The 10,952-nt window shown below is 41.9% G+C and overlaps 1 protein-coding gene and 1 non-coding gene across 2 annotated transcripts; one reads left to right on the forward strand and one right to left on the reverse strand.

Moving 5' to 3' along the window:
- Window positions 1-105: 105 nt before the first annotated feature.
- On the reverse strand, window positions 106-6,846 carry ILF2 (interleukin enhancer binding factor 2). Its single transcript, XM_007178545.3, has 14 exons — window positions 6,736-6,846; window positions 5,963-6,022; window positions 5,704-5,746; window positions 5,155-5,259; window positions 4,707-4,784; window positions 4,269-4,371; window positions 3,627-3,692; window positions 3,043-3,159; window positions 2,476-2,554; window positions 1,794-1,881; window positions 1,289-1,350; window positions 1,097-1,211; window positions 788-878; window positions 106-638 (listed from the first exon to the last, which is right to left on the reverse strand). The coding sequence occupies exons 1-14, from the start codon at window positions 6,738-6,740 to the stop codon at window positions 478-480; spliced, it is 1,173 nt and encodes a 390-aa protein (XP_007178607.1). The 5' UTR covers window positions 6,741-6,846; the 3' UTR covers window positions 106-477.
- A 224-nt stretch (window positions 6,847-7,070) lies between these two features.
- Window positions 7,071-7,142, forward strand: TRNAM-CAU (transfer RNA methionine (anticodon CAU)). The gene has a single exon. It is a non-coding gene; the product is annotated as a tRNA-Met (tRNA).
- Window positions 7,143-10,952: the final 3,810 nt, after the last annotated feature.

A 10,952-nucleotide genomic window follows, 5' to 3' on the forward strand; every position in this document is an offset into this window, starting at 1 on the left:
TAGTGTTCACAATGAAAAGACTCAAGTATCATTTTCAATGAAGAGTACAGAAAGCAAAAGGAAGCAAAACAGCTTGCCAGATGCCAAGGAAAAACAAGACCAAGAGCCCTACTAGGAAGTACTTTAATCTTTTTTCTTAGTAAAAAAAACATTGCAAACACTAACAGTTCACAACATTTCAGCAACGAAGTACTGGTTGAGAGAGGTTTCCAGGAGCTCGGGATTCTAGAGTATTAGGAATAAAAGTTGGTATCCTGCTTCACTATAGATGGATGGCATAGGTCATAAATGGGAGACTTCTGGCTACTAAGCCAGTTTCAGAACGCAGTGGAATGACAATTCCTTCTATAGTGTCTTTTTAATTTTCCTTCCTGTCTCCCCTATCCCTCAGAAATGCCACCACATAAAGCCCAGCAGCAGTTAGCTTAGGCTCCAGTCTTCTCCTTGGGTAAGAAAGGGGGTGAAGAGACAGGGAGGTCATTCCTGAGTCTCCATGCTTTCCTCTTCCTCTCCTTGAGGTGGCTCTTCTGTATTCTCCTCCTCTTCCTCTCCTTCCTTCTTCTCTGGTGGCTTCTCATAAGCCTTTTCTGAAGGTGTCACTATCACTCCATCCCAGGTAGATATTTCAGAAGCAAGATCTAGAAGAGAAAAAAGGTGACTTCAGACAAGTAGCCCAACATACAAGTCATGACCCACACAGTGGAAACAGTAAGACATGAGTAGTGTAGAGTTTCTTTGTAGATCACAGAGTACCGTAAAGAACCCCTGTCCCACAGTGGTCACTCACAGCTGGCATCACCCTCCTGGCCAAGGATCTTCCTAAAGCCACCATGTGAGAGGATTCGGACCAGAGTCTGAGCTGTGTAGCAGACCATATCCTGAGGGAGAGCAAAGGGTAAATTAGCAATGAAAATCAAAATACCTTATTTGACTAACATTCTCATGAAAAGTGAGATAAAAAAACAATTTTTAATTTCAAGACCAAAGTCTGTGAGAACCCCCAAATCCCTGACCACTAAAAACCACATTCCCTTTGCCTTCTGACCAGATATTCAAGAGTGGGGCACAGCAGACCATTTCAGAGCTGTCCAAATACCTGCTGTTCCAGAGTCATGACTGTGTGTACTCTGAAGTTGCCACTCTCACAGGGGTCAGTGATACCCACCGACCCTGGCAGGAAGAGTCCTGCAGCCAGAATCTGCAAGCATCGTCTGAAACATGGAGAGGTATTAGAAGCACACACAAGACAGCTTACATCCAGCCCCAAACCCAAAGCAGCATGCTATACCTGTATGCCACATTTAGGGCCAAAGGCTGTCTGGTGGGGTTGTTCATCACAGCATAGTGCCCCTAGAAGAAAATGAATGTGGTAGGTACGCCATAAAGTGGCAATTTTATCTTCAAACAAATTAAAACTTTAAACCATCATGAAGAAAACTGGTTAATGTCTAGCTAAAATTTTAACGTTGAGAAGCAGTTCTGAAATGACTGCTCATTCAGTAATTTCTCTCCATTACCACATTAATGAAATGACAGCAGTAATGAGAAAAACAAAGGTGCAGTAATAACTACTCATTTAACTGAATACTCCAAAAGCCCAAATAAATAATAAACATTGAATCTTTATTGGATTACTTGTCCACTAATGAGATTTCTTTTTTTTTCCTTTCCCTTCTCTGCCCCTCCCCCCCATTTCTTTTTAATCTGTACCAAATTTCATATTCTGGTAGGTTTCAGAGTAACTACTGTAACATAGGGAGGATCAGGAATTCCAATTGCCCTTCATTACTTACAAGTAGGTCAAGTATCCAGGGAGTGAGGGGCTCAAAGCCAGGAAAACGAATCCTCAGGTCCTTCAGCAGTCTGATGAGAACTTTAACTCTGAAGGTAAGAGGGACCAAGGATTGAAAGTAATAACAGGTCATGAAACAAACTAGTGAATATAACAAAAAGGAAAGAGACTCACAGATACAGAGAACAAACTAGTGGTTACCAGTGGGGAGAGGGAAGGGGGGAGGGGCAAAATAGGAATAAGGGATTAAGAGGTACAAACTATTATGCATAAAATAAGCTACAAGGATATATTGTACAACATGGGGGATATAGCCAATATTTTATAATAACTATAGATGAAGTATAACCTTTAAAAATTGTGAATTACTATGTCGTATACCTGTAACATAATACTGTACATCAACTATAGCTAAAAAAAAAAATAAAGTAATAAGATTACTTACTTCCACATCTGAGGTACAGAGATGAAGCTATTTCCAGAACTATACATTCCCTTCTTTCCCTCAACCTAAGTTTGCTTACTTAAGGTAAAAATCAAAATCCAGACAGAAGATCACAGCCAAAAATGTTCTGTGAGAGGAAGTATTGGTGCGGGTGGGGTGGGGGTGGGGGTGGTATCCTGCTGTTCAATGTAGTTAGAAGGATTAGGATATATCTTCACTCAAACAGGGAGGGACTCACGTGGACTGAGAAGCATTTTCCTCAAACCAGCGGGCATGTCGGATGGCTGCTAAGGCACTCTGCAACACCTTGATATCCACTAGAAGACAAGCATGACATCCACCAAGATGAAACATTCCCATTATTGAGCAAGCAATTCAATCCCACTGCCATAGTCCAAGAACGTGGAAGGAGGACAGGATAACATAGTAATTCCTTAAAGCACCCCCGTGTTCCCCAGATCAGCAAGTCATCTGTCCAAAAATCACTATTCCTCCCCCAAACCAAATCTGGAAGCATGCAAGAGCCCCAATTTTCTCTGAAAGCCTACCCGCCTCCATAAATATTTCCTCAGTCCTTTTTCTTAAATCCTCAAACTGCTTTCTTGGCCATGCTGGCTCTGACAATTTCACTAGGAAGCTGGTAAAACTGTTTCCAAATTACAGAGAAAGACAGCAAAGTTTGGGGGTAAACTTAGTTTGTTGCTATTCCACATGTGACCTTTTGGGACCTAAGTAAACTCAATAGCACTTTATACCATATTTTGAATTTCTCCAAATTTAACAGCAACGGAATAAAAGAACTAACAGTGGAGTTCTGGGTCCAGTTTTCGGAGATTGGGTGGCACTGTTGTAATGAGAATCTTCACTGTAGCATCAGAAGAACTGATTTCAAAGCCAGTTTCATTGGTCAGCATGGTCAAAACTGCAAACAGAAAAATCAAAAGCTGTAACTCATATCTCCATTAGATGACCAAAGGTAAATCCAGGATGAGGGTGGGGGAACAGATAGGGTTTTTTAAATTTATTTACTTATTTATCTTTTTGGCCACACCGTGCGGCATGTGGGATCTTAGTTCCCCAACCAAGGATGGAACCCATTCCCCTTGCATTGGGAGCTCGGTGTCTTAACCACTAGACCACCAGGGAAGTCCCCTAGATAGATTTTTAAAAACAGCAACAGTCCAGAATCAGAACTGAGAATACAGAGTTTAAAAGTAAGGGACATCAACTGGATTTTGAACGCTGGCGAACTCTGCCCAAAACTTCCCCAACCTAAAACTCTGCATTCGCTCTTCCTTCTAGCCTGACCTGACTTTGTTGAAATGAACTTATAATCATAGACCTGGCTCCTGTGACCACTAAATTACATGTTCAGCAACAAACTCAAACCTTCAGAAGGATCCTGTGCCCTTAGGCTCTCCACGACCTTGTTCCCTAGTGCAGCAACGGCTTCCACTAGATTGAGACAACAGGAGATAATGAAGATTACAATTATTTATGTAGATTTTCTATACATCTCTGTACTCTTGATTTCTGCTGGAGCAAGGACAAGCAGCTGAATGAACACTTTTACAAGGGGAAGCTAACACCTGGACAGAGAAATCGGAAGGCTCAGGGAACAGGACACCTCCTCCTATATACACACACCTTTTTCCACCGCAGGGTTTCTTGTCAGTGGGACTAATGCCATATTGGCCTAGATAATTCTTTGTTTGGGGTTGGGAGGTAGGGTCTGTCTTGTGTACTGTAGAATGCTTAGCAGCAACCCTGGCTTCTACCCAAAAACGTTAGCCCCAGGACATCTCCAGACACTGCCAAATATCCCCTAGGGAGCAAAATCACCCCCAGTTGAGAAACACTGCCCTATAGTAACTGGCCATATTCTTTCAGATACAACACACATTAAAATACTAAATTTCCCATTTGTCTTCCAAACAGCCTTTCTCTCAAGAAATTTGGGCTTTAAAGATCCCTATGCCTCAAATCCAACTGCTATGTTCTGCTCCTAAGGCCAGAGAGAGGCACACTCACATGTTGGCAAAATCTTTAGGATCACCACCAGGTCAGCCACATTGTGTCCTGTAGTCATCGTTCCCTTTTTATACGATCCGACTTGTCGGACTTCTTCAATTTGCTGTTGGAAAAGGGATGTCAAAAAGAAAACTCAGAAGTGAGAACACTGTCTAGTTCCCCTCAGAACTCAGTTACAACACAGCTTATTACCCGGATTTGGAAGTAGCACAGTTCAAATCATATCCCAAAATAAGCACGTGAAAAGCCTGGTTCATCATGGTTAGCTGACAGTAACGATGTAAGTCTGGTCCCCAAGATCAGCACTACAAAGGAATTCCACTGTACTTTCCTATTTTAAGAGTGGCTTTGAATAGGCACCTGAAGAATTAAGAGACAGAAGCCAAGGAAAGTTCCACAAGGCTCCCCTTTCCTAGGACTAAGTCATCAAAAACTCACCACTTCAAATGTCCCTGGAGCCACAATCAAATTGTCAATCACATTGTTAATTTTTGTCACCAGAGAAAGGATAGAGGCCTGAAAGACAGCAGGAAACAAAAATACCCTCAGGTGAAACACTGTAAGCGACTTCTCATCAAGCTTGACTATTTCCCCCTAATCCCTTCAATAGGAGATGAAGCAATACCTGCACGGGCTCTGAGAACATCCTGACCCTTCCAGCCTTGAATACTTTTTGATCCCAAAGATAGATTCCCCAGTAAAAATATGAATGCACATGTAATTTGTTTATATATTCACCTGGCGCTCTCCCTCTACCCACAAAGAGAAATAAGGAGAACGATTAAACTTTCTGTGGAGTTTAGGCTCTGATAACTGTAACCTCATCAGTAGTTATTTACTTCTTTAGCTTCCTTTGAGGAATCTCAGGAGGGAAGCCAAAACATACCTGTTCAGCAGAGTTAGGAGCAAGGTCCTGATTCCTCTTCAGCAAGGCCTCACTGAAGGAAGTTTCATCAGGCGCTGGCTTGACCCGGGGAAAGGCCATTTCACACTAAACCAGAAATAAACAACTACATACTACTTACCAAAAACAATATACAATATAGATTTTCTTTCTGTTGCCACAACACAAAAAAATTGAAAACAGAAAATTCTACAGCACTTATTTTTACTCCTTAAGATGTTCAAACAAGGATAGAAGCTGGAGGGAATATCCATAATTTAAGCTCTTACTGCCATTACACTAACAGGTAAGCCAGAGATACCACTGACTGTTCAGAACAAAGATTATAACCATGTTACTGCCCACTGTGGCCGAGGAACTGTCTTCCCCATCCCGCTTACACTGTTTATGTATGTAAAGCAACACACGGCTGACTCAAACCCACCCCCAACTCCACTCACTGATCCCTTTTTCTGCTCCAACTACCACCTGACTTCATTAATAGGGAGATGCTGGGCTCAACTACAAGTGAACAGTGGCCAAGGTACTCACCAAATAGAAATCAAATGGGATATGTGGCACAAAGGGCCTGAACCTAAAATACGGAAAACAATTCAAATTACTCACCACAGAAATCAAACTGACTTCGCATAATGGGGCCAAACTCATTTACCAGGAGAGCATGCAAAGAATGCTTCTAACCCACAGCTGGATCTCACAAAGGCAGGTAAGATTAGTCCACTCCAAACTCCTATTTAGATGACTGAAATGGAAACTAACGGCTGCAGAGATGCTAAAAACTGGCACTCACCCTCCTCCTGGGCCTCCTCTGGAACCAAAGCGCCCGCCACGACCGCGGCCTCTGTCACCCCTAGAATAGATTTTAACTTTGTTTTGACCTCGTTGAAGCAATCTCCACCACACCGGCCACAAGATTTCGAGTTAGCCTACCTCCATCGCTCTGCACTTCCCTTTGGAAGCCAAGCGATCCCATTCCCACTTACACTTCTCCCCCCCCAATTCCAAGTGCCCAGCCTCACCCCCCATGACCTCCGCCTTCTGGATAAATTAATCACATCAAACCTCACATTAAATACTGATGGGGCTCAGTGAACCCTACAAGAAATGCCCCATAATTGCTGAGACACTTCAACCCTAAGACTTCAGAGACTAACGTGACTGCTCATTTATTCGTTCATGTGGTAAAAGCATCAGGCATATCCGATATGTCAAGCACTTGGCACTGAGGATGCATGAGGCACGTTCCAGCCTTCTCAGTCTAGATGGCGGGGTGGGGGGGAGTGCTCCTCCTGGGACCTGAGGACACCCCCTCATCTGAACACCCCAGAGACCGAAGTGTCGAGCCTGCCTACCCACTCCTGGGCCCCACCCCCATCCCCGGCCCGAGTTTCCCCGCCTCCTCGGCCCCCGACCTCCGCCACTCTCCCAGCCCAGGAGCTCTCAGGTTTCCGTGCAGCCCCTAGAAACACGGCCCTTTCAAGTCCTCCGACTCCTTTCAGCCCAACTTCCCACAGTTTTCGGTCGAATACCCGAAACCTCTCTAGAGCACCCCACAGCCCTTACCTCATGGCGTCCTAGAGCCGGAACAATGGAAGCCACACCAACCGCCCCTTTCCTCCGAGGGGCAGACAACTGGAGAGGCAGCCCGCCGGCGTGTCCCAACAAACTCCGGTGCGATTGGCTCCCGCCGTACTCCGCCGCTTGTGCCTATTGGTTTACTTTGGTAAACCGGTTTATGAACCAATGAAAAGCGCCTACTGTGTCAGGAACTAGCCAATAAGAACGGACTTGACAGTAATGACTTTTGCAGACGCTAGGGGGGCGCTGTGTAAAGAAATCAGGATGGGTAGCATTCAGAGAACTTTCTGTACACTTCATGGAAGACTGTTTTTTGAAGCAGCAGAGTGGCGCAGCGGAAGCGTGCTGGGCCCATAACCCAGAGGTCGATGGATCGAAACCATCCTCTGCTATGTTTTTCTCCCTAGGAGTTTAAATTTCTTCAATAAGTGTAACCGCCATACTCCTACTTTTTCCTCTCTCAAAAATACAGGCTTTAGAAGCTGTTTTTGCCATCAGCAAGCGAAATGGAACAGGAAGGGACTTTAGGTGACTGTGAACACTACACGTCTGGGTGTGGTTCACAGAGGCTAGAAACTTGAGACAGGAGAAGCGGATTTGAGTATGTATATTGATTGAATCAGAGGGGGAAAATACTTATGGTGAGGGACTAGCAGGGAAACTGAGACAGCCTTTGGAAAGAGAGCTCAGAAAAAGAGCGCAAGGGAAGTGACAGGAGAGAAGGACCAGACCCCCTGCCATTTGCCCAGTTTCCCCTCATTTCTCTTTTCCTCACTCTACAACCTCCCTGGCGGATTTCACCCTTATACGAAGTTTCACAGCCACAAATATGGATATACTATGGTTGCATTTACATCAAGCATATTACTATGTGCTTTTCGTCCTTCTATAATCCTGTTTCTCCCCCTTCTTGCCTTGTTTTGCATTGATTACTATTTATTATTCCTTCCCTGCCTCTGTCAATTGGAAGTTACACACTCTTTTTCTACTCTTTTAGTGGTTACCCTAAAAATTACGACGTGCCTCCTTGAACTGGCAAGCTCTAATTTTATGTAATACTTTTACCCTCCTCGTGAAAAATGAAAGAATAATTTAATTCCATTTACCACCGTCACTCCCTCCAGAACTATATATATTGTTGTGTAACTTTTTAAAGTACTATATTGATACTAATATACTAATTGTAGTATTATTTACTACAGCAAAATGCACAGATCTTAAGTCTACAGATCGATTAATTTTGAGTAATGTATTCTGCCCATCACACAGATTAACATAAAGAACATTTTTATCACCTCAAAAAATTCACTCATACCCCTTTGCCCTTCCCTTAGAGACAATCACTATTCCAATTTCTATTATCATAGATTAGTTTCGTCTGTTCTTCCCATAAATGGACTCACATCCTATGTACTCTTTTTTGCCTAACTTCTTTTGCTTGACACATTTCAAGATTCTTCCATGTTTTTGCATTTATCAGCAATTTGTTCCTTTTTATTTATGAGTAGCATGCCATTGCATAAATATTCCACAGTTTGTTTACCCACTCTCCTGTTGATGAATTCAGGACCTCCAACTGGCTGAGACACAGGTGAGCACATCTGGGCTGTTTCCAGTTTGGAGCCATTATGTATAAAGCAGCTATGACCATTTTTGTACAAGGTTCTTGGGGTGAGATGCAATTGTTCCTCTTGGGTAAGTGTAGGTGTATACGTTTACAGAATTTAAATTCCGTATATATGTTCAATCCCACAAGACATTAATGCTTATTAATTAAAGCAGTGGTCATTGAGATTTGCCATTTTTAATGCTCTTTATTCCTTCCTGTATCCCCAACACTCATCTGGAATAATATTCCTTCCGCTTGAGAATTAGTGCCCTTCTGCTGGTGGCTAACTTTCTTGGTTTTGGTTTTTCTGAATACATCTTTATTTCACCTTTGTTTTTGAAGGACATTTTCTCTAGATATGTAATTCTAAATTGGAAGTCATTTTCTTTCAGCACATTTACGATATTATTTTACTATTTTATGGCTTCCATTTTTGCTGTGAAAAAAAAGTTGTTAATCAAATGGTTGCTCCTCTGAAGGTAACCAATCCTCTTTTTTCTGCCTATTTTTAAGATTTTATATTTGGTTTAATTTCCTGCAGCTTCACTCTGATGGCTCCAGGTATGGATTTTTTTTTTTTTTTAATCTTGAGATTTGTTGAACTTCTTGAATCTGTGGCTTGATGTATTTCATTTATTTTATAAGTTTCTCAGCCATTATCTCTTTAAATATTGCTTCTACCCTATTATTTCCCCCCCCCCCCGGCCTCCAAATAAAGGTGTGTCAGACTTTCTCATGTTATCCTTTATATCTCCAACCCCCTCTTTTATATTTTTCATTCCTTTGTATCCATGCTTCATTCTGAGTGGTTTCTTCTGTCCTTTCTTCCAATTCATTACTTACTCCTCAGATGAGTCTAACTTGCTCTTAAACCCATGAATTGGTTCTTAATTTTGGCTTTTGACTATTTCAGGTCTGGATTTTCTGTTTACTTCTGGTTTATCCTACTCCTAGGTTTCCCCTAGGAGTGCAGCCTTTCAGGATCCTAACCCTAAATAGGAAGGTGGTTTACCTAAGTAATCACCTTTGGGGACATTTGGACTCCAAATTTTGTCTCACTTGCCCCACACAGCTTATTTTCTGCCACCAATTTTGGATCAGCAAATGACTCTAGGGTAAAAGCTCTCCTACTGCTGGTCTCCTGCTTTCCTGTCCTTCCATGCTCTCACTGTCTTCTTAGTTCGTTTATTTTAAAAAGCATTTCATCTAACATTTTTAGTTGTCTGCAGCTCAGCTTGAGGATTGGACAAATTATTTAAGCCACCATTGTTGAAAGAGAAGCTCAATTACTAAGTTGGATTTCTAGTCTAGTTCTCCTGAGCTCCAGTTCCACTAATCCAATGGCCTATTGGACACCTCCACTTGGGTATCTACAGGCACTTCAAAAGCAATAAACTAAAATTATCTTCCCCCCGAAACCTTTCAGCTTCTCTTAGCTTCTCAACTAATGAGTCAATGTCACCTAGACTTCAGTTATTTGTATGCTTTTCCTGAATTCCAGTTGATTCTACTTAAAAAGCATCTCCCTATAGTGAACAAGACCGTATTATACATTTAAAATTTTTTTAAGAGGGTAGAGCTCATGTTAGGTGTTCTTAACACACACACACACACACACACACACACACACACACAAAAGGACACAAGGAAATGTTTGGAGGTGATGGAAATGTTTATTACCTTGGTGTTGTGGGGATGTGTTTCACGGGCATATGCATATGTCCAAACTCATCAAATTGTATACATTAAATATGTACAGCTTATGGTATATCAATCATACCTCAAAAAAACTTTAAAAAATTTTTTTCCAGTCTCCTATCTACCTCTATAGCCTCTGGAGCCCTCGTTATAGAACAAAGACATTATGCCTGTCCCACAAAAGCTTGCATGATCTGCCCTCTGCTACCTTTTCTTGCCTCTCCTCCTCAGTCATTCTTACACCCATAAACCTTACATCCTAGATCAGGGTTGAAAACATGCACTGCTAATGCAGCCAGTAATGCAAATGAGTGAACAGGGTGAATAGGGACCGTGATGAGCTAGACTCATCTCAAAGAAGTAATGGATACTTGGTTCCAGATTATTGTTCATGGAGAGATGCAGGACCTAGATTACCAGCTCTCCAATATTTCAAGACAAGTCAGAATTCCAAATATTCATGTGCCATCTGCTGATTTTAAAATATGGGCAATTAAATTTTATATATATATATAATATACATATATAATATATAACATATATATATTTGAGAGAGAGAATACATGCCAGACAAAACATGCCTGCCGTCTGAAGTTGGTCCATGGGCTACTTTTGCCCCAGACCATAAGAATATTCAAAATTCTCCTAAATATGTAGGAAACAGACTTCAGTATTCTGCCGTCTCTGCACAGAATACCTTTCTCATCCTCCTACCCTTGTTGAATTATTTCTCGTTGGAGATTTTCCTGGCCCTAATGCAAGCAAAATAGCCCTTATCTGGGCCTCTTAGCAATTTACCTATCTCTCTGTTGTAGTATTTAACTATATTACATTATGGGTATTTGTCCCAAATAGAGCTCCTCAAAGGTATGGACTATATATATATGATATATAT

Source organism: Balaenoptera acutorostrata, chromosome 1 (assembly GCF_949987535.1).
Source record: "Balaenoptera acutorostrata chromosome 1, mBalAcu1.1, whole genome shotgun sequence".
In the NCBI taxonomy this organism is placed as follows: Eukaryota; Metazoa; Chordata; class Mammalia; order Artiodactyla; family Balaenopteridae; genus Balaenoptera; species Balaenoptera acutorostrata.

Excerpts from the sequence above, each read along its gene's own strand:
- ILF2 (XM_007178545.3), bottom strand. Across the intron at positions 5,747-5,962 it reads AGAGGAGGCCCAGGAGGAGG|GTTCAGGCCCTTTGTGCCAC; the intron begins GTGAGTGCCAGT and ends TCCGTATTTTAG. Across the intron at positions 3,693-4,268 it reads CCTAAAGATTTTGCCAACAT|TGGAAGCCGTTGCTGCACTA; the intron begins GTGAGTGTGCCT and ends GTCTCAATCTAG.